Source organism: Neomonachus schauinslandi, chromosome 7, assembly GCF_002201575.2.
Source record: "Neomonachus schauinslandi chromosome 7, ASM220157v2, whole genome shotgun sequence".
Taxonomy (NCBI): Eukaryota; Metazoa; Chordata; class Mammalia; order Carnivora; family Phocidae; genus Neomonachus; species Neomonachus schauinslandi.
In genome coordinates this window covers 31,917,902-31,944,551 of record NC_058409.1, presented here as the reverse complement: position 1 = coordinate 31,944,551, position 26,650 = coordinate 31,917,902, and the positions used below count along the sequence as shown (strand labels likewise).

The window sequence follows — 26,650 nt, the reverse complement described above, 5'->3', positions numbered from 1 at the left end:
GCGGTATCAGTAAAAAGATACTGGCTCTGGAAGGCAGTGGTAGATTGAAAGAACCGTCTTAATTAGGGTTTTTTTTTTTTTTTAAGATTGATTGATTTGACAGAGAGAGAGAGAAAGCACAAGCAGGGGGAGCAGGAGAGGGAGCCGATGCGGGGCTTGATCCCAGGTCTCATGACCCTGAGATCATGACCTGAGCCGAAGGCAGACCTTTAACCGCCGACTGAGCCACCCAGGAGCCCCAAGAGCTCTCTTAATTAGGTTTAAAAGATCTTGGACTCTCCTCTACTGTGTTCCTTTTGTTTCTTGTATGAATTCTAACAAGCTAACTGTCCAGTTCTGAGTTGAGCTGTGGAGCTACCAAGGCAGCATGAAACTTAAATGGATGAGCTGCAAAGGCCTGACTCCTTTAGCAGTTTTCCCATAGTGATCATGGGGAGCATGAGTGAGCCATCTCCATTTCTGGGGACTGCTAGATAATCTTCAGGTTTCTTTCCCTTAAACCCACTTAACTTAATAATACTAAGTTAGCTTTATAGTTGATGTTTTTAAATTCCTGGTCATTTTGGTGCTTTTTTTTTCGTCTTTTTCTCAGAGATACCCTTTTTCTTTTCTTTTTTTCCTCTTTTCTTGAAGTGGCTGCTCCAGTTCTACACAACTCTGGTTTAAGCTTCTGGCACCAGTAAGTAGTAATGTCAGAATCTAGTTTGTTTATGCAAATGGTAGATGAGATACTGACTTAACTCAGTGTCATCCTTGGGCCATTCCTTGAAAATCGAAGGGGAAGTTCTCTACATTTGAAAATATACCCTTTATTTTCTTCTCTCTAGTTGTAATTGACTTCTAAATGAGGAGTGGGAATTGAAGAAGGAAGGCTGAAAAGTGTCATAGGTTCCATCATCATATATTATTTAATTTTTACAAAGCACTTTGCAAAACAAGTACTTTCCATCCATTTTATTACTTTTCATACCAGCCTTATGAGATGATACAGTCCTAAATATAAGACTGAAACTGTGATAGATAAAAAGAAAAGCTCAGCCTGCTCTTACTGTCTCTTAGTGGAAATGTGACAAATTTTTTGTCTGAACTGGAATGGGATTCATTGGTAATTCAAGTGCACATGATAACCTTCTGTTGCCTAAGGAACTATCCTAAGGAACTGAATGTCATTACTGTGATAGAATAAAGAGATGAATCAATGAATCATAGCCAGACCGTGCTCTCTGCTCTGTATGATTCTGAATGTCACATACCTTACCTGATCCTTCCTGGGTAGGTAGTTGAGAATTTGAAAGAAGATTGTTGTTGGCTTTCCATTTTACCTGTAGGTAGCCTGTGTCTTAGGCCTTATTGCTTTTCAAAGGAGGTGGAAGACTCCCTAGGTGACATGTGTCCCATAGTTGGATATTTTCCTCAAGGACAACTCAAAGTGTATCAGGTACCAATGAGCATCCCCTGTTCTCATATATAGGGAAAGACATGACTCTTCAAGGTATGGTCTCGTGGTTGACTGACTCTTCATAGTCTCATGGTTGACTGACCTGTCCATAACCATCACATTGTCACAGACTTTGACTTAAGGTATTTCCTAGGTTTGCCTAATTTGAGTAAAGGAATTAATAAATGAATACACTGTGCTTAGGATGATGCTCTTAAACACCTGTAGTGATGCTAATTTTTAAAATATTTATTAAATATTGGCCACATCAAATGAACAAGACATGGGTTCCTGCCCCCAAGCAACTTACACAGAAGTAGTTGCAATAAACAGTCTGATAAAAAATATTGAGAACCTGCCCTTGGTAAGTTCTTTAGTTCTTTTTGCGAAATGACTGACAATGGCTAAATGTATAGTTGATAGATGAGGAATAGCTTTTTCCTTTTGTTGTTGGAGCACAGTGTCAACTAGTCCACTCTTCAGGTGTGTATTTTAAAACAAGTCTTTCTGTAGTAATAACAGCGCAGTTACTTTACAGAATGATCTCTTACCACTCCACTTTATGATCTCATAGTTCCCAGTAGGTATGTGTGTCTGCTTTTGCTTTGTTTTTAATAAATAAGGGAACCGAAGCATGAAGAATTAAAATGATTTGCTCAAAATCATACTTGTAGTTTTTTAGGATGCCATAAATAAATAAACCAGGACTCAGTCTTTTTCCTTCAGCCAAAGTTCTAGATAAATTGTAGATTTTGTCAGTTTGTTTAATGTATTAGTTTCCTACTGCTGCATAAGAAACTCAACAGTTTAGAACAAAACTCACTAGTTCATAGTTCCATTAGTCAGAAGTCCAGCATGAATAGTGTGGCTGCATTCTCAGAGTTACCAGAGGGCTGAAATCAAGGTGTGTCAGCTGGGCCAGATCTGATCTGGAGTCACTCAGGGAAAATCTGCTTCCAAGCTCATTCGTTGTTGGCCGAGTTCAGTTCCTTGCGGTTGTAGAGCTGAGGTCCCTGTTTCTTTGCTGGCTCTCAGCAACTAGACGCTGCCTACCGTCCTTGCTATTTGGCCCCCTTCATGCTCAAGCCAGGAATGACCTGTTGAGTCCTTGTGTCTCTAACATCTCACCTCAGATTTAAAGGGCATGTGTGATTGGGTCAGGCAGATTCTTTCCCTTTCTTAAAAGTCAGTCATGCCGAATAATAGAACCTAATCACAGGAGTGGTATCCTATCGTACAATCCTGGTAATTATACAGGGTTCATATGTCAGGCTAGGAATCTCAGGGGACATCTTAGAATTTTATCTACCACTCTAAACATGTCCTTACACTAGATTAGACAGCCCTTGAGCTAGGGTGGACGTCAGAGAGGGAGAGGTATGAGTTGACTATCCTGAGGCAGTTAGTGAATTGCTTTGTGATTATAGGTGTTTTAAGAAAACCTGTAGTTCCCAGGGAGCCTGGGCCTCTTAGAATCTTCACACAGTGGGCCACAGGGCATTCAGCTGTGGTGTGCTGGTGGTAGTCATTTAGCCAAGAGCTCAAATATGTCTGGTATTAGCCTGAACAAAATTTTTTTTAAAAGGTGGTAGAGGAAGAGTAGTGGAGGAATGGGCAAAAGAAATGGGTGAAGGTGGGGCGCCTGGGTGGCTCAGTTGGTTAAGCGACTGCCTTCGGCTCAGGTCATGATCCTGGAGTCCCTGGATCCAGTCCCGCATCGGGCTCTCTGCTCGGCAGGGAGCCTGCTTCTCCCTCTGACCCTCCCCCCTCTCATGTGCTCTTTCTCTCTCTCTCATTCTCTCTGTCTCAAATAAATAAATAAAATCTTTAAAAAAAAATGGGTGAAGGAGATTATAAATTTGCAGTTATAAAATAAGTCATGGGGATAAAAAGTACAGCATAGGGAATATAGTCAGTAATACCTTGGTGAGCATTTCATAATTATTGAGTCACTGTGTTGTACACCTGAAACATACTGTATATCAACTATACTTCATTTACAGTTTTTTTTAAAAATTAAATAAGTTAGCCTGAACAAAATATTTAGAAAGTACTGAGATACAGGCTTGCAGTTGGAGGTTTATATTATCCGTGTATGAACCACATGGTTCATAGGATTATCATCCATGATTAACTGTTCTTGTGAAGCACAGTGGTAGGAATTGGAAACACTTTTTGCTATGTAATGTACTCTGTTCAAAGTAAAGTTTAATCATATTCTCTTATTAGATCCCTGCCAACCTCTCTGCTGCTAAGGATACTACCTAATTACTTTTTGTTTGGCTACATGAACATCTTGTGCCAAGAGACCATCCTTAATTGTTTGAGAATTCTGTCCCGTTTTCCTGCTGAGTGGGAAAAGTTAAAGAGTCAGGGAGTTGGGTAGAGGTCAGTCAGTCTCTGGAATGATTTTCTTACAGCCTTGAATTTAAAAAATTGCCAGTTCTGTTGCTAGGCAAACAGAGGGAACCTCTGTTTAAAAGACTGCCATCTTTAGTCCCATCCACTCACTTTTTAAAGATCTATTTATTTCCTTAGACAGAGAAAGAGCGTGCGTGGGCATGGAGGGGAAGGGTAGAGTGATAGGAGGGGGAGTCCAAGCAGACTACTCACTGAGCACGGAGCCCAACATGGGGCTCGATCCCACTACCCTGAGATCATGACCCAAGCGGAAACCAAGAGTTGGACACTCAACTGACTGTGCCACCTAGGCACCCCATTATCCACTAGTTTTTAAAAGCTGAAGTGTTAATAGATATAACCACCACCACAGCAAAGCCAGTATGGAAGAGAAGTTTTATAGTTTATTCGCATTTATTATGATAATAATAATAATCAGGGTATGTTTCATACTCATTAAGTCATCTGATTAGTTTGGCCTCACAGGGCATACCTTGGGGTCTTTGGACTTTTTTGTTTTTGGTTTCTTATAGAAACCAAACTGTAAAGTGTCTAGGAAGTTTCTTATTTCCTGTAGATGGTAACCAAAAGATTTATCTTACCACATATTACATTAGGATGTGGTGAGTGAATCATAGTCTTGAATTATTCTCTGAGGGGGGAGTGAGGGGACAGCTTTTCATTTTTATGTTGAGTGATTGTCTTAATGCAGAGCAGTACCCAGCCAAATATATTTATTTTTAAGGTATATTTATTTTTGACAATGTTACTTTTTAAAAAGATTTATTATTTGAGAGAGAGAGAAAGTGGGGGCAGGGTAGGGGCAGAGGGAGAGGGAGGGAGAAACTCAAGCAGACTCCTCGCTGAGTGCAGAGCCTGACTCGGGGCTCGATCTCACGAACCCAAGATCAGGACTGAGCCAAAACCGAGAGTTGGACCCTTAACCGATTAGGCCATGTAGGCACTCCATTTGATGCTGTTACTTTTGATGTGGTGCACCTTTGAGCAATCTGTGTTGATTTAAATAAGATTTGATAACACAGAGCATCTTTTGGAAAAGATGAAGGTCATTTTGGTAAATGCAGTTTTGTTGAGCTCTTTTCTGGTACCAGCTAATGACCTTTAGAAATTGTTTTACTCATTTAATTCTATTGAATAAATTCTTCTAGAATAAATATTTTTTTACTCCTTATAAATTTATTTATTTATTTACTTAAGTAATCTCTACACCTAACTTGGGGCTCGAACTCACAACCCCGAGATCAAGAGTCACCATAGTTGAGCATCTGGCAAGGCTGCAGTGAGGATCAACTACTAGACATCCAACAAGAATATGGTCAGAGGAGTACACTGCTTTATATTTTCTTTTTCTAAGCTCACCATGGCCAATCTTAATTCTTCTGGATAAGTCAAAGTAGAAAAACTCTGTGGGGTGGAATGAGTGTCCTTGAGGTCCAAACAGTAGAGCAAGGAAGGAAGGGAAGAAATTATTAACATATGGTTCCAATAAGCCAACAATCTGGCTGGGTCAGACCCACCAGGTATTGTCAGTTTAAAAGCCCAGAACAAAAGTGGATGATGGTGATGACAGGCTTGGAGGGTTTGGCTCGGGTCCCATAGTCCCCTTTTAATTGTGCTCTCTGGCAAAGAACAATCTCAAATCTTTGCCTTACAGATTTCCTTTACCTCTTCCATGTGTTAGGTCTCCTGTTGCCCATGTTTCAAGTCCTTTACTTCCTTGGTTTGCTCCCTCATTTTGGTGGAGCATATCCTACAATAGCTTCCTGAGATGCATGGGGATAAATTTTTTGAAAGCTTAAGTTTCTGAAAATGCCTATTCTGAACTCAACATTTGATTGATTATTTTGTTGGGTATAGAATCCTAGGTTTGAAATTATTTTTCTTCGTATGTATTAAAGGCCTTGTTCCGTTGTTGTCTAGCTTTTGGTGTATTGTTAAAAAACCCAAATCTGTTCTCATTACTTTGTATATGACCAATTTTTCTCCTTTCTGTCAAATCTTGTAGAATTTTCTTTGTATTCAGTGTATTGAAATTTCACCATAATACACCTTTGTATGATCTATTTTTATCCTTTGTGCTGGGCACCTACCCTTTGGTATTGGGAAATATTCTTGAATTATTTCTTTGGCAACCTGCTCCCCTGTTTTCTCCTATTTGCGTATTGAACCTTCCAGACTGATCTTATCTTTGCTTATCTTTTCTCTCTTACTTTTCCATCTCTGTGTTTTTGCTCTGCTTTTTGGGAGATTTCCTCAATTCTTATCATCTAGTATTTCTATTGAGCTTTCTCTTGAGTTTCAGTTCTCATATTTTCAACTTCTACAGGTTCTTTTTCCTCTGCATGTTTCTTTTTAAAACAGCATTATGTTCTCTTTTATGGATATTAGTGATCTTGAAAATCTTTTTGCATAGTCTGAATGACAGGCTGTTCTTTTTTTTTTTCCTCTGTCTTACATCAGTGGCTTTTCTCAAATATCTGATAACCTGGGTCGTCTGCTAACGTTTAAGAATGAGGGACCAGCAGAGGCGCCTGGGTGGCTCAGTCGGTTAAGCATTTGGCTCTTGTTTGCAGTGCAGGTCTTGATCTCAGGGTCGTGAGTTCAAGCCCCATGTTGGATGCCATGCTGGGTGTGGAGCCTACTTAAAAAAAAAAAAAAATTAGTTACTAACAAACTGATGGGAAACTCTAGGTGCACAGGTAAAGTTTGTAAACTGTGCACTTTACTATATAGAACAGACCTGTATAGGGGCACCTGGGTGACTCAGTCGTTAAGCATCTGCCTTCGGCTCAGGTCATGATCCCAGGGTCCTGGGATTGAGCCCCACATCGGGCTCACTGCTTGGTGGGAGGCCTGCTTCTCCCTCTCGCACTCCCCCTGCTTGTGTTCCTGCTCTCGTTATCTCTCTCTGCCAAATAAGTAAATCTTAAAAAAAAAAAGACCTGTATAATAGAGCTATAACGTGAGTCCATATGTAATTTCAGATTTTCTGGCAGCCACAGAAAAAGGCAAAAAGAAACATGAAATTAATTTTAATAATATTAATTTAGGTAATCCAATATATAAAAAGGTTTCAGTATGTTATAAAAGTATTAATGAGATGTTTTATATTCTGTTTTTAATATTAAGTTGTTGGACTCCAGTGTATATTTTACATTTATAGCACATCTCAATTTATATGCTAAGTTTTTATTAAAAAAATAGTTGAGATCTATTTAAAGATTTTATTTTATTTTATTTTATTTATTTATTTTTAAAGATTTTATTTATTTTTTAGAGAGCGAGCGAGAGAGAAACAGCATGAGAGGGGAGAGGGTCAGAGGGAGAAGCAGGCTCCCCGCTGAGCCGGGAGCCCGATGTGGGACTCGATCCCAGGACCCTGGGATCATGACCTGAGCCGAAGGCAGACACTTAACCATCTGAGCCACCCAGGCGCCTGATTTTATTTATTTTAAAGAGAGCACCAGTGCATGGGGGTGAAGGAGTTGGGTCGGGAGTGGGGGAGGGGCAGAGGCAGAGGAGGAGGGAGCAGACTCCACACTGAATGCAGAGCCCTACATGGTGCTCCATCTGACAACCCTGAGATCATGACCTGAGCCGGAACCAAGAGTTAGACGCTAACTGACTGAGCCACCCAGGCGCCCCAAGCTCACGTATTTTTAGACTCCATAAAATTTTCAGGTGAAAGTAGATTCACATACCCAGGATATTCCAAACATAAGTTTAACAATAACAATAATGTATTAGTTTTTAAATTTATATTTATTTAAAATTAAATACAATTTGGGGCGCTTGGGTGGCTCAGTTGGTTAAGTGTCCAATTGTTGATTTCGGCTCAGGTCCTGATTCCTGGGATCGAGCACCGCTGCATAGGGTTCCCTGCTCAGTGGGAAGCCTGCTTCTCCCTCTGCTTCTGCCCCTCCCCTCAAATTTGTGCCCGTCCTCTCTCTCTCTGAAATAAATTAATTAAAAAAAAAGATTAAATACAATTTAAAATTCTTCCTCAAGCATACTAGCAACATTAAAAGTGCTCAATTATTACTTGTGGCTGGTAGCTACCATATTGGACTGCAGAACTCCAGGGTGATCTACTTGGACTGTGTCGAGAGTTCTAGGTCATTTTTCATTTTGCCAGAGAAGAGTCTACCAATTTTCTGCCTCAAGGGTAATGGCCACCCAGGCTGCTGGGGTTCTCAGAAACTCTATAGGGGAAGGTGCTAGGTGTCTCAGTAGGTATTATGCATAGATTTTATGACAGGATTCCTACCCACAACTGTGCCTGGCATCTCCCAGTTTAGAGATCCTTTATTACCTTCTTGTAAGAGTGAACTTGCAGATTTCTGCTGGAGTAAGGGAGGGTACTCTCTCAATTTTATGGGCCAGGAGGAGGGCTGGGGGAATGGAGAGTGGAAGGATCTACAGACTGAACTGCTTCTTTTTTTTTTTTTTTTTTTAAAGATTTTATTTATCCATATGACAGAGAGACAGCGAGAACAGGAACACAAGCAGGGGGAGTGGGAGAGGGAGAAGCAGGCTTCCCGCTGAGCAGGGAGCCCGATGTGGGACTCGATCCCAGGACCCTGGGATCATGACCTGAGCCGAAGGCAGACGCCTAACGACTGAGCCACCCAGGCGCCCCTGAACTGCTTCTTTAACAGCTTCCAGCCAGTCCTCTTATTTTTAGGCTCACCCTCCTTCCAACCCCCATTTCCATAGGTACCTCAAGCTGCTACTTTTTGAGCCTTTTCAGGACCTTTAAATATAATTACAATTGATTACTGTCTTTTCCTACTTCTGGTTTAGGACTGAGTTTTCTTAGGTCTTTTGGGTTTACCACTAGTCTTTGTGTTTATTCCCCAGCTTCAAAATTTGGTTGCAGTTGTGCTTTTCTTATTCTTCCCAACCTTATAGGCTCCTTCCTTCCATCATTGTTTTCTTTTCAAAAAATCTTTTTCTGTAGATTTAGAAGGGTTTCAAGAAGGAGAGAAATTAGGTGCTTTGTTCAGTTTACTGTCTTTTATCTAGTAGTTCCTATTAATCTGTATTCATAAGCAGATTTTGATATTTTAAAAAGATTTCATTTAGTATCTGTGCTTCTCTTCAGTATCATATTTATAGTTAAAGGTTTTAGTGGAAGACTCAATAGGAGGGACAGGAAGATGAAGTATTTAGTGCCAGGAGGTTAGGAGAGTAAGGGTTTGGTTTGGGGGCAGAAGAGAATTGACAACAGGCAAGGAGAATGGTGAGAATAGAAGAATTAAGAGACAGGTAGGGTGCTTAGAGAACTTAATGACAAAAGCCTGGGCATCTGTGGTATAAGGCACAAATACAGCTCCAGTAGCATTTATCTTCCTGGATCCCACTATTTTTAGTCATTTGTACTTTTTATGATCTGGGAATTCTTGTTCTTTATCTCAGAAGCCACAGCACAAGTAAGGATATAATTAAAACACTGAGTAAAGCTTACTGTTTGCAAGCACAGTATACATAGGATCTATAAGAAAAACACATTAACAGTAAGTAAATAATACACCCTCAGTACACTCTAGCAGCAGATTACATTTCAGAAATTGAATTGAGCTTGTTCTTGGGGTGTTCTGTTAGGTTCTGAAACAGAATTTTGCCTATAGGGTGATTCGCTTTGCTGGTAGTTGCTACCCTCTGTTGGACATTTTGGAAAAGTGCAACTTTGATCCTGCATGCATCATTTTTGCTGTCCTTACCCAAACTGAGCGCTAAAGTGTGGATAATTTTTTTTTAAGTAATTAAATCTGTTTCTGATAATGCACCAAGGAAAGCAAAGGAATGTGGTATCTTCCTTCTTATGAAAAGATATATTCACTTTTGTTTCTAAAGGCAAGAGTTAGTGGGCATTAAATGGGAACAAGGCAGAAGAATTTGGGGAATGCAAAGATTTTAGGCTTTGGAATCTGGAGACTAGAGTTCATACCCAGCTTGTTCCTGATCATGTGACCTCAGTGATTTACTCTACCTGTCTAGGCTTCAGTTTTTTGGGTTTTTTTTCATTGACACATTGAATTGATTTGAGAGCTTTTTCAGGGCTTGGTATTTTAGGAAAGCAGCCCCAGATTGTGGTATCTGTTCATAGGAAATATAATAACTAAGTCTCAGGCTCTGCCCTGAATGAACTTAGTCTGGAAAGGAGTAGAGGAGGCAGACAGTCAAGAGACGACTGTAATCCACAACTAGTGTGCTGTATGACAGACAACTACCTTTTACTGTGGAAACATAAGACGTACTTGTCCAATTAGAGTCTGTATCATCCTGCAGGGCCTGTTGGAGTTAGCCTTGAAAGCACAGTCTAGACTGAGGGAAGGAGCAGCCTGGAAAGTCTGGGGTGGTGAGACAGCATGATCTGTTTGTGGACCTGCAACTGGTTCAGGATGCGGAGAATATGATAGAGTTTGAGGTAGAGGGTTTGTGGCAGTTGGGAGCCGTTGAAAGGTTTGAAATGAGGAAATACCGTGGACAGTGTGGCATTTTAGAAAGATTACCCTTGGATACAGTATGGAGAATGGATTTGGTGTAGGGCAGATAGGACTGGAGGCAGGGATATCAGTTAAGCTTTTGCAGTAAGTCTAGCAGGAGATAATAATGGCATAAGCTTACGTAGTGGTGGTAGGGATGAGCAGAAGAGAAATGAAACTCCGTAGGCAGAAGGAACTAGTTGCTGGTTTCCTTTTCTTTAACTTAGCCTGCAGCTGTGAGCAATCCAACTGGCACTGATTCATTAGTCCCAAGTTCTGTTACCCACGTTACATCCATCCCAGAATTGTTAGGGTTGTTGCTTGGTTCTGAAGGAGCAGTTTGAGTTTGGAGGAAAAGCTTCTGGAAGCAGTTGCTCTAGGTGCACATAAGTTTAACCTTGGCAGTGGTTATTAAATTTGTACATACTCATCCTTTTTGTAGCTTGTTTCCCCTGAGTGCCAGGTGACTAAGGGTAGTGACAAAAGGAACTGTTAGTCTCCTTCGGTGTTGCTGTCTGCTTCATCATCCTTCTGCCTTCACTCCCCAGTAAGCAGCACACACAAAGTAACTATAATTTCTATTGATGCTGAGCAAGGTTCTTATAGCTTCAGGTTTGTGATTAGCCCTCAGTCAGTGGAAGCTTGGCTTCCTCTGAACCATGGAGGGAAAAGTTAAGATTCCCAATTTAACTGGATGTAACCGAACTCTGACATGGGGATCATGAACATAATGGTAGAGATTTTTCTTGTCCATAAAAAGGTTAGTAAAATAGCTTTGTGGCAGGGTCACAGCTAGTTTTTCATTAGTTGAGGAAGGTTAGTCAAGAGGCATTTAGTATAGGGGCGCCTGGGTGGCTCAGTCGTTAAGTGTCTGCCTTCGGCTCAGGTCACGATCCCAGGGTCCTGGGATCGAGCCCCGCATCGGGCTCCCTGCTCCTCGGGAAGCCTGCTTCTCCCTCTCCCACTCCCCTTGCTTGTGTTCCCTCTCTTGCTGTGTCTCTGTCAAATAAATAAATAAATCAAATCTTTAAAAAATAAAAAAAGGCATTTACTATATATACTCTTGTAAAAACATTAAGAGAAAGAAATATGGTTTAAAATTAAGTATTAGGACAAAGAATTCCTATTTTACCACCCCAGCTCGTTTTTTTTAAAGTACAGCGTGTGTACAGAAGAGAACATAAAACATAAAATTATTAAACCAAACATCCATGTAACCATCATCCATGTCAAGAAATAAAATATTGTGAGCCCCTCAGAAGCCCCTTTGTCCCCTTCTGCAGTCATAACTTGTCCACCCCAACTAAGCACAGTTTTGACATTTGTGATAATCATTCTGTTTATAATCTTACATCCTAAATAATATAGTTGACATGTTTTTAAACTGAAGATAAAGGAAATAACGTATTTAGTTTTAATGTTTGTGAGTAGCTGTAAGTTCATTTAATTTCTCTGTGTAATTGTTCCCCACTGTACATGGTACCAGGGTAACCATTCTACTCTTGCTGGCTCTTTGGATTGTTCTCTGTTTTAGATATTATAGTGTTGCTGCGAATATTCTTGTTACCCATATCCTGGTACATACATGCAAATTTCTGCAGGGTAGATTTATAGAAATTGATGTGTTGAGTTGTATATGTGCATATCTAACTTTACTAGATAATGCCATGCTGTTTTCCAAAGTGGCCATAGCAGTTTACATTACCACTGACAGTGTGTGAGAGCTCCTGCTGCTCTCCGACCAGACAGGAAAAGGTTTGCCATTCGCCAGAGTGTGAAGCGGTATCTCATTGTATTTTTAGTTTGCATTTCCTTGTTTACTAGTGAAGTTGAGCATGTTTCATATGCATATTGGTCATCAGATTTAGAGTCTTCGCAGTTCTCTACTTGTTTTCCCTGCCAAAGAGTTGTATGTTAGTGACCTTAAAACTCCTTCATGCCCCTTACATAAGAGAATGTGCTAAGGAATAGTTTGCTGAAATCTTTAGCTTATAGAAAGTAGCTTAGATCCTTTCAACTTTTTCTTTTTTCCCCCACCCCATCTGGTGTTGGGGAGGTTGCCTGGAATTTTACTGATCTATCTTCTTATTCTTTTCCCTCCTTTTTCCTGTTTCCTAGACTCTGAAGCGGCTCATGGCAGATGAGGTAAGGAAATTTTGTTCAGCATGTGCATGTTCTAGCTCATTTCCTCCACTGTGATACTTACCAGTTGTCATAACTTTGACTTGAAATGGTGATATTGATTCTATTATCAGAACCTCCCAAAGATTTTTCCTAACTCTTTGCTCTATTTGGCCCATTGCATGCGTTCCCCTGGGACATTCATTGGCTTCTAAGGGTAGGCACGTTCTTTAAACTCATAACTGACTTGCAGTCTGAATGCTACTCGCATCACTTGAAGTCCCACAGTGCTTGAAGATACTTACTGTTATTTTCAAACAGGTGGAGCTAACAAGCTGCAGCTTATTGGTGGCTCTTTGGTGTGAGCATCTGTACTTGAGGTTTGGGGAATGGTTCACAAGTCTTTGGTTGGCAGAGAGGCTGCATATATACCCCTGAAGTACACTGTATTCTTTGCAAAGGGGATTTTGAAGACTGTATATTGAACTTTTGCTGCCTCCATAACACAGAAGAAAGAAAAAGTTAATGGTTCCTGGTTTTAAGGCATTTACTTGTTTATTCTTTATGACTTACACGTAGTAAATACTGTGGTCATACTCACCTCTGGAAGGGAGGGATCCTGTGACAGAAACAAATGACATTTTATTGAGCTAACTCTATAGGTGAGGTGTTTTCAGTTCTGTATTGCTGGCGGGCTTGAAGTGGCAGGAGAGCTCAAGAACAAGGTTTTCTCTTTGTACAAAGGTTTCAAATCTTAATACTTCAGTCCTCTTATCTTTGGATGAAGATGAGAGTACAGAGTCAGTATACAAAATTTAGATAAGAGATTTATTGTTTTCATGTCAGAAGATTTTGAAGTGCCCACAAACCACAGGAACCATGCAGGTGTAAGAAGTTAGGGAGTTGGGGGCGCCTGGGTGGCTCAGTCGTTAAGTGTCTGCCTTCGGCTCAGGTCATGATCCCGGGGTCCTGGGATCGAGTCCCACATCAGGCTCCCTGCTCCGTGGGAAGCCTGCTTCTCCCTCTCCCACTTCCCCTGCTTGTGTTCCTGCTCTTGCTGTGTCTCTCTCTGTCAAATAAATAAATAAAATCTTAAAAAAAAAAAAAAAAAAGAAACTAGAGAGTTGGCTACTTCTTGTGTGGTTTGTTGTGTAAATGAAAATGGATCACTAATACTTTTTTTCTCTTTCTTAGCTGGAAAGATTTACCAGCATGAGAATTAAGAAGGAGAAGGAAAAGCCCAATTCTGCTCATAGAAATTCTTCTGCGTCATATGGGGATGACCCCACAGCACAGTCATTGCAAAATGTTTCAGATGATCAAGTTCTAGTACTCTTTGAACAGATGCTGGTAAGTTTCCCACCCCAAAACATTGCTTTTTTTCTGAAAATGCAATTATGGGCATGGTGGGCACTTTTGGGCATGATTCCCCCTTAATTAGCCCTTAATTACAAAGAATTTCAGCTTTAACAGAGAACTTCTTAGTAGTCCTATTAACAAAGGGACTAAATGTACAAGCACCTGTCTATAAGATAGGAATTGATGAGTTAGGCTTGGACATATCTAATCAATGCCCACCCTGTTAATGTCCTTCTGCACAGCAATATGTTAGCCACAAAGACCTAAGGCGAGTGGACCAATTCATGTGGTAGTATGGAGACCACCTTTGGGTTAGCCAGTGTAGATAAAGTTTTAAAGCATTCTCAATCAATTGTATATGAAAAGAGCCTGAGTCATGGAAAGGCATCATTTGCCCAAGGTCTTCTATTTAGTGGTGAATCTGGAAAGAGAATTCTGATGCTATAATTCCTAGAAGACCTTTAAAGATTGTGGCTGAAGTCAGTTGAGTAATGAAGTACACAGGGATGTGACTTAATTTTCTGTCCTCCATGAAGGACACTGAGTGAGCAGGACACTCAGCAAATGTGCAGTAGTGCTAAGTCTTGGAAAGTTTTGAGTACGTGGTTCCGAGCTTTCCTAAGACCCCTCTATTGCCTGGATAGACGATTTCAGATTCAAACAGAGGCTAGCGGCAGCCCTAACTTAATTAAAAGCATGGGCTTAAAATTCCTAACACCGAACCTGGTATACAGTAAACACTCAGCCAGGACTATTACTCTTTTTCATTATAGCTTTCAGTTTGTCTCTCAGTCCAAGTGCTGTAAGAGCCTAAGATCATCTCTTGGGCTTGGATTGCAAATGTACATGTGTTCAGGGCCAGGGAGGTGGCCGGAATCAGTTATGCCAGATAGCGGATGATGAAAAGGAGAAGGGACTGTGGTCAAATGCAGAAGGCCTTTGGGCTTTTCTGTTAGGAAGGCCAGCCACAATTCAGTGCCAGTAGCTTTTATAGCACTCCAGTTGGAAACGCCCAGCAGTGCCAGATATTTGTTTTTCTAAAGAAGCCAGAAATCTTCAATTCTTGAAAAACAGTAATTGTTTAATAGTATCAACTATTACAGACAGCATTCAGATTTCACCAGTTGGGTCATTTTTTTAAAAACTCTTCATTCAAATCACAATTCCAGATAAGGTCCCTTGTACTACTGTTCTTTGAAGTTTTATTTCATCACAGGTTTTTGTCCCTCTCTTTTATCCTTGCTATCACTATAAAAAAATTATGGAGGAAACTGACCTATAGTTACCCACAATCTGAAATTTGATGATTGCGTCACCTGATCCTAGAAATCTGTATCTTTATATAAAGTCTTCCAGATTTAAAATATTGAGCTAGCCAAGCAAAACGTACTGTGTCTTTGGGTCTGATTCAACCTGAAGGCCCCCACTTTGCAACTTCTGTGTTCAGTTAATCTGTAAAAGGAGAAAAAAAGCACCAGGAATTGAGTCAGAAAAACATTACAGTAGTTTTACTTTGGGGGCAGTGCTTCCTTCTCTCTCTCTCTTACAGACACACACACAGAGAAGAAATGAAATGTATCCATTTCCCCCCTTCCCTTTCCGCATTTCAAATATTTCGGACTTGCTGGGTTAAACTTGTGCTCACCGAGGCAGTGGGCTCAGACACATGGCTATACATGTAATAGGCTCAAGTGGAGCCTTTTCCTCAATACCACACCCAAGTTACATCTGTGGAGGGGCTTTATCACAGGGTTTCTAGTTCTTTCTTCATGGGAAAGGAGTTTGTACAAGGACTGAGTTAACCAGTGATAATGGGTGTTTACAGCCTAGAGTGGTGCAGATCTTGTGGGTTTGGATGATACCAGTCATCCAGAAGAGATTTTTAAGATCATCCCAAGTACAAAAAACATTATGTGTGCTTTTGTTTCAATAATAAAAAATAAATCTTTCATCTAGCTTGAGTCCATTTTTGTTAGGAAAAACATTGTGTATAAAGGTGTCTGTAGGGGGCGCCTGGGTGGCTCAGTCGTTAAGTGTCTGCCTTCGGCTCAGGTCATGATCCCAGGGTCCTGGAATTGAGCCCCGCATCGGGCTCCCTGCTCCTCGGGAAGCCTGCTTCTCCCTCTCCCACTCCCTCTGCTTGTGTTCCCTCTCTCGCTGTGTCTCTCTCTGTCAAAAGATAAATAAAATCTTAAAAAAAAAAAAAGTGTCTGTAGGAATTTATGCTAAAATGTTAACCATTAACATCCCTGAGGAATTTTCATAATCTGTTGTAATAGCTTAAATCTCAAGGGATCAGGAAAACTTACTGATTCCATAAGCATTTAATGTGTTTAACTCTTGACTATACTAAATATTAAACTCTGAAAACTTGTAAGAAACTTGATGCAGTTTTGTTTTTATGCTCTTCTTTTTCTCCCCCTCCTAGCTGGATATGAACCTGAACGAAGAGAAACAGCAACCTTTGAGGGAGAAGGACATTATCATCAAGAGGGAGATGGTGTCCCAATACTTACACACCTCTAAGGCTGTGAGTCCTGGGGCAGGTACCCATGCATGGGGGACTCTGCCCTTATCTTGGACCTGTTTGTTTTACCAGTTTTATAGAACATTTTATGTCTACATCAGTCTTATTTTATTTTGTCATATAAGCCTACTCCTGTTTTACTCTCATTCAGATTGCTGTTATTAATATACTTTTTGCCTGATTCAGTCTTCATGAGGTGTGTGTGGAGAATGGGATGGGAAATTCTGAGTCCCACAGAGTTGGGTGCTATGTATGATATGTGTCTGCCTTGATATTCAGAAGGTAATGACTAATGCTAGTCCACTTTATGTCTGGGTCCAATGTTGACTAATCTTTCCATATGCTCCCATCTAGGGCATGAGCCAGAAGGAGAGCTCTAGGTCTGCCATGATGTACATTCAAGAGCTGAGGTCAGGCCTGCGGGATATGTCTCTGCTTACCTGCCTGGAGTCCCTTCGTGTCTCCCTCAACAACAACCCTGTCAGGTCAGGATTCTGAGGTGGTAACAACAGTGAGAGCCCAAGGTTAGGTTTTGCTGGTGGATATTGAAGATCAGAGGAGCCAGGATGTATGAGAGTTCTGGATAGGGAGTAAAGAGTTGCCAGGGTAGAATTTATTTGGGTGAATAAATACTGATTTGATTTGATTTGATATTGCATTGTCTCTGTCGATTCCTTACAGCTGGGTGCAGACATTTGGTGCTGAGGGCCTGGCCTCTTTATTGGACATCCTTAAACGACTCCATGATGAGAAAGAGGAGACTCCTGGGTGAGGACTTCCAACTTGACATCTTCCCGGTGACTTGGCTGTTTGCTCTATAGGAGAAAATGGCATTAAAATGAGAAATTGTGGACCAGGAGAATATGCTGTTACTTGAGAACAGGGTTTGTCTTCGCGCAAACTAGAGGATGAGTGATGATTACAATACAGCAAAGGGAAGAGGAACACAGTGGATAACACAGGCTGTGGACCACATAAGATTGTGGGTCTCCCAGCATAGGTTCTTACCCAGTCTGGAAGTGGGGTTAGCATTCATCCAGAGCTCCCCTGGGACCTGTTCTGGGTTATATCCCATTCAGAAGTCTTATAATACCCTTGATGAATTTGGGACTAACTTCCTGACAGTCTTCAGGGTTGGAATAGTTCTCGGGCTATCTTGGACTCTTAGGCTACCTTGAAGTCAGCCTGACCCATAGTGACTTCTCTACTTATTGGGATCTTTCCAAAACAAAACATAGGGCCTATACCTCCTGAATGGACAGGCTTGAAACCTTTGACGTAGTGAGGCAAGCAGTAATAGATGGGATATTATCCTGATCAAATTTAGCACTTAGAAACCTAGAGACGGGCGCCTGGGTGGCTCAGTCATTAAGCGGCTGCCTTCGGCTCAGGTCATGATCCCAGGGTCCTGGGATCGAGCCCCGCATCAGGCTCCTTGCTCCGCGGGAAGCCTGCTTCTCCCTCTCCCACTCCCCCTGCTTGTGGTGTCTCTCTCTGTCAAAGAAATAAATAAATCTTTAAAAAGAAAGAAACCTAGAGGGAGTTAAACAGAAGATTTTAATGTAGTACTAAATTCTTGGATTGCAAGAAGATTAACCAGAGGTCTGATGGTGGTGATTCCTCTCAACTACCTGTTTTTGCCAGTGTTTCAGGGCAAATTGCTGTGTGCTAGAATTCACTCAGCTACTAGTTGGGGATGTTCCGAAGACCTGTGTTTACAAGATTGAAAAGTCAAATGGGAGAGGGGTATACAATGAAGGGAATTCATGGAATATGTCTTCTACCACACAGGAGCTACGATAGCCGTAACAAGCATGAGATCATCCGTTGCTTGAAAGCATTTATGAACAACAAGGTGAGATTTTTCCCATTCTCATTCCAACCCTCATCATGACCCCTGTTCTTTCTTTTCTGTTGGCAAACTCCAAAAAGGACCTAGGGATATGAAGTTCAGGGCTTGTAGCTTTCCCTTTTAATATTAGAACTTTTTGATTGCCACATATGTATGTTTCTGTGGACCTTTTTTTCCAGTTCTGATGTCTGTTTCAGAAGGTAGGCTCACTTTCCTTCCTCATTTTATACTTTGTTTTGCTAATTTTTGAATTTCCTGATCTGTATTTATTGTTCGGGGAAGATTTATTTTCTGCATGTTCCTACTGTAGAATCAATGTACCTACCTTCCCTCCTTCCCTCCTTCCTTCCATTTAAACTCAGGGATCTCACAGTTGTTTGCTCCGGAGTGCAGATCTATCTTCCTCATTGTTACAATTTACTCACACCATTGGATGCGAGGGGCATTTAAAAGAAATATAAGAATCAAAGATTTTTATTCTTGAAGACCTAGAATTGTGTTGTATCTAATATAAAATTGTGTTGTATTTATATTCAGCTCTATTTAGCTATGCTGGGAAGAGGTCTACCCCTGTATTAGTTTATTATGGCTACTATAACAAAGTCCTACAAACTGTATTAAACAACAGAAATTTATTGTCTCATAGTTCTTGGAGGCCCTAAATCCAAGATTAAGGTGTTGGTAGTATTAGGGCCTTCCGAGGGCTGTGAAGGAGAGTATGTTCCATGCCTCTCTCCTGGCTTCTGGTAGCTTGCTGTCAGTCTTTGGCATTCTGTGGCTTTTAGATGCCTCACCCCAGTGTCTGCCTTTGTGTTCACAAGGTGGTGTTCTTGTGTGCATGTCTGTGTCGACATGTTTCCTTGTTATAGGGACAACAGTCATATTGGATTAAGGGTCCACCCTACTCTAGTATGACCTTGTTGTAACTTAACTAATCACATCTGCCAATGACCCTATTTCCAAATAAGGTCATATTCCAAGGTATTGTGGCTTAGGACTTCAACATAAGAATTTGTGGGGGGGACACGATTCAACCCATAACTACCCCTACCTTTGTCCTTGGTTAGATGCTGTCATCGTTAAGCCTCCCTTCTCTGTTCTTACCCTACCAGTTTGGAATCAAGACCATGCTGGAAACAGAAGAAGGTATCCTGCTGCTGGTCAGAGCCATGGATCCGGCTGTTCCCAGCATGATGATTGATGCAGCTAAGCTGCTTTCTGCTCTTTGTATCTTACCACAGCCAGAGGACATGTATGTGACTGGGTTATAGCTCTTTTCCATTCTCTTTTTGACCACCTTCCCTAGTCTAGAGGAAAATTGAGTTGCTTGGGTGTCCACTTTGTCCTAAATACTAGGTAAGACCAAGGCGTGAACACTGAATCGTAATGTTTAAGAAGGACTGTGAGATATTTGGCGCTGTCCTCAGCATACTGGCGGTTATCAGAGGAGTAATCTGCAGGGTGTCTCCTAGAGCTCCGTTAATGTCTATATCGCCTAGGACAAGGGTTGCTTTTACTTTGTTTTTTTAATTCAGAAGTAACACAACTTTATTTTTTTAATTCAAACAATATAGAAACATATAAAGGAAAATTTAAGTAAGTTAAGTAAATCCTTTTCTGCAAAGGCAACCAGTGTTAATGGCTTGGGTACAATCTTACAGATTTTTTTTTTCTAGCAGAGACAAATTGTATTTCCTGGGTTCTAAGATACTTTCTGTCACTCCAAAAGGTGGAATGTTAGAACTAAGGAAAGATGGCTTATGTGCATAAAACAAATCACATGCATAGGATAGATTTTTATTGCTGTGGAGCAGTTTGATTTAATAAAAACTAAATCATTACCATTCATTTCTTTTCACCTTTTTTTTTTTTTAATTTAACAGTTATCTTGAACATCTTTCTAGGTCGGTACTTACAAAGATCTACCTTATCTTTAGTGGCTATTTAACATTCCATAGTATGTATGTCCCATAACTTATTTAACAATTTCCCCATTGCTAGACTTTTTAGGTGGACATTTTTTTTTCCTTAGCAGATTCTGGCCCCTGCTCTAGGTGATAAGAAGTTTTACTATTACAAATGATGCCATAATGAACGTTTTTGTACATATATTCTTTCACGTTTATGCATTTATGTTGGATACGTTTCTAGAAGTAAGCCAAATGTTATGTGCATTTAAAACTGATACTGTTATCTACCCCTTCAAAAGTTATATCAGTTTATACTCCATAGAACAGGTGTTCTAATTTGGTATCCATAGATAGGAGTCTAGGAATGGGTTTTAGGGAATACATTTTTCTGACGAGATTGTCCTTAGCTTTCACCAGATTCTGACCCCAGCCCTAGGTGATGAGAATAAAGTTGGAAGTTTGGACAGTTGATAATGTTCTGTGTTCTAACTGATCTGTGCCCCTGTATGATCTACCTATTGTGCCTGTCTGTGCCAGGGCACCTGGACATTTCTCTCCCTTTCCTTTCTCCTGGGTAGGAATGAAAGGGTTTTGACAGCGATGACAGAAAGAGCTGAGATGGATGAGGTGGAACGCTTCCAGCCATTGTTGGATGGATTAAAAAGTGGGACCACCATTGCACTCAAGGCAAGTGTATCCTCCGAAACTGTGTCCAAGAATAGAATTCAAGATGGAAGGACTTAGGCTCATTTGACCATGTAATAGAACACATGGAATGGTTCCCAGCTACAGGCATACCGAGATACTGCAGGTTTGCTTCCAGAACACTACAGTATAACCAATATCTCAATAAAGCGAGTTAAATGAATTTTTTGTTTTCCTAGTTTCATGCATGTAAAAGTTACGTTTACTCTATACCATGGTCTGTTAAGTGTGCAGTAGTATTATGTCTACAACAACAGTGTACCTACCTTAATTAAATACTTTATTGCTTAAAAATGCTATCATATGAGCTTTCAGCGAGTCTAATCTCTGATCACAGATCACCACAACAAATAAAATAATAATGAAAAAGTTGGATATACTCTGAGGATTACCAAAATACGACACAGAGACAAGTGAGCAAGTGCTATTGGAAAATCAGCACTGATAAACTTGCTTGACACAGGGTTGCCACAGACCTTCAGTTTGTAAAAAAAAAAAAAAAAGAATGCACTATATAGAGCAGTGTGATAAAGTGAAGTCCAATGAAATGAGTTGTGTCTGTATATGTTTTGTATTTCAGGATTTGTTCTGAAGGGAAAATGATTATCCTTCTCTCCAAGAAGGCAGAGAAAGAGCAGCTTTCCTTATTATGAGATGGGGAAAAGGCATTCTATCTATTTATACGCTAGGGAAGCCAAGGCTGAGAACAAAGTCTCCCATCAAATCCTTGGAATCATTTAGACCTCTGAGTTCTCCAGACCTGGGCTCAAATCAGGTCTTATTGCTCTACTAGAAAGTTGTTCTTGTAGTTTTGTACTGCATCTTCTACATTACATTTGGGTCCCTCAGCATGCATGTAAAGAGAATGGAATCTTGATCTCTAGGAGTCTACAATGACATACTGCCGAATTTTCTTCCTTTAGGTGGGCTGCCTACAGCTGATCAATGCTCTCATCACACAAGCTGAAGAACTTGACTTTCGAGTGCACATCCGAAGTGAACTGATGCGCTTGGGGCTACATCAAGTGTTGCAGGTGAGATGCAGCTCTTCATTAGGACGGCCACGCCACGTGCTGCGGGCTTTGACAGCCCCATCATTAAGAACCAGGTTGAAAGGCTTGGGTTTCTAGCCAGCATAGGACACTTCTGGGTTCCCTGACTTGTACTTTTGTCATTGACAGGACCTTCGAGAGATTGAAAATGATGATATGAGAGTGCAACTAAGTGTGTTTGATGAGCAAGGAGAAGAAGATTCCTATGACCTAAAGGGACGGCTGGATGACATTCGAATGGAGATGGAATATCCTTTTATGAACTGGGTTCAAGACACGTTGAGACATTCAGTGTAGATCCCTGTACGGAATGGTGTGGGGTGATGACTCAGAACAGGGCATCAGCCTGTGTGTCTTCTCAGTAGATGAGGCAGGTATCTTTTGATTGCTGTGGGCTTTATTTACCTCAGCATGGACCAGAGATCTGAGGGTTCCTATCAAAATGAGTATGGACCTCCTAGAACATGAAATCTTAGCTTACTAAGGTGTAGAGCTGGTGTTTGGAGAATATGCATAAGTCAGGGGTGGGCTTGTAATTTACTTTCTTCTCTGTGTCCCTGAGACTGACAGAGGGAGTAGTTTGGCTCCATACTGCTATTTGACACAAGTGACTTGTGTGCAGTTACCTTTTCACTTCTGTCTACTGCTTCATCTCCAAGCCGAGGACTGAGAATCCTTTATCTCTGTGTATAATACCACCCAAACCACTGGTCCCTTGGCCTAAGGCAGCTTATGGAGCTTAAAGTTCGGGGTAATGTTTACAGGAGAGGCAGCTGTTAGAATAGAAGTGGCATCTTGTGACTTATGCCAAGAGTAGGACCATCCACCTGTCAAACATGGTTTCTAAATATATGCTTTCCTTAGCCTCTTCCCCTTTTTTACTGACTTCAGTGATGTCTTCCAGATTCTCTTAAACACAGTGAAGGATTCAAAGGCAGAGCCACACTTCCTATCCATCCTGCAGCACCTACTCTTGGTCCGAAATGACTATGAGGCCAGGTAATGGTATACCTGTGAAAAGTATTGAATTTGAGCCTAAGTAGAGAGAGCAAAATCCTTAAATTCAAAGACCGTCCGTAAAGGAAAAAAGAAGAGACAAAGACAAGGATTACAGTTCATTTTTAGTCAACAGATACAAAAGGAGTTGTCAGTTGTCCTTTTAATCTGACTAAAAGGCATCCTTATGGAGGAGGTCAGAGTGTATAAGGTAAAATGTCCTTTTTTTGGAGAGGGGAAGTGAGGTGGGGTTAAGATGATAGCAAAGGGAGGTACCTATTTAAGGTTCTTCCAGGTTGCCTAGAAGTAGAGATTCAGCAGTAGTGCTATCTATCACAGAAAGGATCAAGCCTGAGTTTTAGATGGGAAATGATCGGCACCAGGAGGTAGATGGCAACAAGTTTTGATTATCTGAAGAAGATGGGGTAGGTCTCGTAGAATAGCGAGTTTCCTAGCATGGCAGCGTTCTTCTGTTAGTTTTATGAAAAGGTCTTTTTAGGAACACATCTCCCCAGGTCTCTCTGTTATCAAAGCAGTTAACTTTCCTGTATCCTGAATGCTTCTGAAAATTATATTTTGGTTTTCCTCTGATAACCTTCTTCTCTTTCTTCCATAGACCGCAGTACTATAAGTTGATTGAAGAATGTATTTCTCAGATAGTTTTGCACAAGAATGGGGCTGATCCTGACTTCAAGTGCCGGCACCTCCAGATTGATATTGAGGGGTTGATTGGTAAGTATATTCTATCTAGCTCCTTAAAACATTGCTCTGCCTTTCATTTTTTATCTTCCAGTGAAATTTTCAGAGAAGATACCTTTCTAGTCCGCAGGTATTTCCATTTTTGTCTTTAGGTGATAACTAGCTTCTGTGCTAGGAATATACAGACCTTTAGTTTATTGTTACATAAATCTAAAAATTTACCCCTACTCAAACATCACCCCACCTTTTGAAGGGACTTTACCTATTATCTGTGATTCCTGCTGGTCTCAGACATTCTTAAGTACCACTTGTAGGCACTCTCCAGGCCATCCAGCATGGTGGCCTTACTATAGAACAGGCACTCAGAAATTGCATGTTGAACTTAACTGAAAGATTCATTTCTTTGTCTAGAGCAGAAAATTAAGAAGGATAATAAAAATAAGCAAATGGACAAAAGACTGCCCTTTGGTTATATTGAAGGGTGTAGGTAGTGGGAAAGACAAGAGAATTGGGAGCTTCACTTACTGACTTTCTTTTCAGATCAAATGATTGATAAAACAAAGGTGGAGAAATCTGAAGCTAAAGCTACAGAACTGGAAAAAAAGGTGTGTGTAAGAGATCAAAAAAATGGAAGGCCTTTCTTTCTTTCTTTTTTTTTCTTTTTAAGGATTATGATTTTTTTCTGACATGTGAAACTGTTACCTGTGATATTTTCCAAGCATTCAGCACCCAGTAGCAGTTCCTAGGGGAAACCTTTCTGGTATAGGTTTGTCACTGGAGAAACTAATATGGATGTGATCCTGAGGAGTTAGTGGTATGCAGTTCTTGAGCCCCTGGGTAGGGACAGGAACGAAAGATGACTCTCATGTCTAACAGTGACAGCTCTTGCGGTTTGGCTGGTATCTCAGGCCTCTTACCCCTAGAACAACAGGGACTGGAATATGTCTGAATTCTTTTTTCCTCTTCAGTTGTTAGGACTTCTGTTGTGATTGATAGGGTTTTGCTCCTAGAGGCTGCTGGGATTGTACACCATAGCTGCTCTGGTGTAAATGTCTTAACAATGTGAAATTTCTTTAAAAATTTTAGGTTTGTTGTCGTTTTGCCTTTTTTTTTTTTTTTACAGAGAGAGTGCAAGTGCGGGGTTGGGGGTGGAGGGGAGCAGCAGAGGGAGAGGAAGAGAATCTTAAGCATACTCTGTGCTGAGCACAGAGCCTGATGTAGGGCTCTATCTCACAATCCTGAGATCATGACCTGAGCTGCAATCAAGAGTCAGATGCTTGACCGACTGAGCCACCCAGGCACCCTGTTTGTTATTTGTTTTTTAATCCAAATACAGTTGACCTACAATGTTAGATTAGTTTTAGGGGCACAACATAGTGATTCGACAACTCTATACATTATGCTGTGCTTTCCACAAGTGTAGCTACCGTCTGTCACCATACAACAGTATTACAGTACTGTTCACTATATTCCCTGTGCTGTACCTTACTCCCCGTGACTTACTCCATAACTGAAAGCCTGTACCTTCCACTCCCCCCTCACCCATTTTGCCCATCTCCCAACCCCTTTCCCTCTGGCAAACACCTCTGTGTTCTCTGTATTTATCAGTTCATTTCTGCTTTTTTTGTTTTTTCATTTGTTTTGTTTTTTAAAATTCCATGTATAAGTGAAATCATACAGTATTTGTCTTAGGTGGTTTTGTTTTTAGAACTCCCCAAGTTAGATAGACTGGAAATGATCCCTGGTTCCCTCTACTTTAACTTTGATTTTGAGTTCAAAATTATGGTGGTCTTTTTTCCCAGGCATTTCCTAGGAAAGTGAGCTCTGTAAAGGCTTGGGACAGAACAGTGAATCTGGGGGGATAACACTCTGCTTCTTCCTGGAGAGCTTACTAGGAGCCTAATTCCTTTTTCCTTTAGTTGGACTCAGAGTTAACAGCCCGACATGAGCTACAGGTAGAAATGAAAAAGATGGAGAGCGACTTTGAGCAGAAGCTCCAGGATCTTCAGGGAGAAAAGGATGCCTTGAATTCTGAAAAGCAGCAGATTGCCACAGAGAAACAGGACTTGGAAGCAGAGGTGTCTCAGCTCACAGGAGAGGTAATGTTTGAGCAGGGAAGGTAGAGTGACCTCTAAGCCATCGGCAGCTCATGATGGGCCTGTCTTGCAGCAGGAGTCAGTCATCTTACTCCTAGGGAAGGTTTAGTTACCAATAGGTGATCTAGTTAAATGATGCGTATTTTAAAAATCATTTACTGTTTTTTGTTTCATTTTGAGGTAACACACAAGATAGAAAATTTGGAAAATACGAACAATATAGAGAGTAAAAGGAGTCACAGTACTACCCAGAAATAAAACTAAGTCATCTCATAAATTCAGGAGTAAAATCCAAAAAAACTCTTTTCATATATTTGCTGATTTTCTTACTTTACTGGACAGATTAATGCCCACACTCTCTTTGCAGTTACAGTTATTTAAATGATCTGTGATATCTGATAACTTGATTACTAATGTGCTTATCTCACTAGAATATTTGATTTACTTGAACTTTGCATTTTTTAATTAAAGGGAGAATTTAACATAAAGGTTGAATTTGCTTTTTTAATGCAAAGCGTGCTGAACTAAGAACGTGAAGACCTGAATTCTAGTCTTGGCTCTGCCACTAAATATCAGTGTGACTTTAGGTGAATCATTTCATCAGTCTGACTCCTTTCAGTGTCTTCATGTATAAAAAGAAAACTCTGGATTAAGTAATTTTTTAGGTCCTTTCCAACCCCAGTGGTCCCTGAAGCGGAGTGACGAGTACTTCCATTGATGTTGTTCCTCTAGGTTGCCAAGCTGTCCAAGGAACTGGAAGATGCCAAGAAAGAAATGACTTCTCTCTCTGCTGCAGTTACTGCTGTAGCCCCTCCTAGCAGTGCTACTGTTCCCCCTCCTCCTGACACTGTTACTCCACCCCCAGCCCCTCCTTTACCAGGAGAGCTTAGCATACCCACCCCATCTCCTCTTCCTGGATGTGATACCATTCCTCCTCCACCACCACCCCCTCCTTTGCCTGGGAGTGCTTGTATCCCCCCACCCCC

General features: G+C 40.9%; 1 protein-coding gene across 1 annotated transcript in view; it reads left to right on the top strand.

Moving 5' to 3' along the window:
• Positions 1 to 26,650, top strand: part of DIAPH1 (diaphanous related formin 1) — a 96,076-nt gene that overhangs the window by 14,664 nt on the left and 54,762 nt on the right. The window contains exons 2-16 of the mRNA XM_044916728.1: positions 12,466 to 12,492; positions 13,663 to 13,818; positions 16,256 to 16,357; positions 16,709 to 16,839; positions 17,036 to 17,122; positions 18,146 to 18,209; positions 19,319 to 19,458; positions 20,695 to 20,803; positions 21,745 to 21,855; positions 22,003 to 22,121; positions 22,756 to 22,872; positions 23,486 to 23,601; positions 24,109 to 24,173; positions 25,488 to 25,626; positions 26,587 to 26,650. Coding sequence (XP_044772663.1) covers positions 12,466 to 12,492; positions 13,663 to 13,818; positions 16,256 to 16,357; positions 16,709 to 16,839; positions 17,036 to 17,122; positions 18,146 to 18,209; positions 19,319 to 19,458; positions 20,695 to 20,803; positions 21,745 to 21,855; positions 22,003 to 22,121; positions 22,756 to 22,872; positions 23,486 to 23,601; positions 24,109 to 24,173; positions 25,488 to 25,626; positions 26,587 to 26,650 — 1,547 coding nt within the window. The remainder of the gene's footprint in view (positions 1 to 12,465; positions 12,493 to 13,662; positions 13,819 to 16,255; positions 16,358 to 16,708; positions 16,840 to 17,035; positions 17,123 to 18,145; positions 18,210 to 19,318; positions 19,459 to 20,694; positions 20,804 to 21,744; positions 21,856 to 22,002; positions 22,122 to 22,755; positions 22,873 to 23,485; positions 23,602 to 24,108; positions 24,174 to 25,487; positions 25,627 to 26,586) is intronic.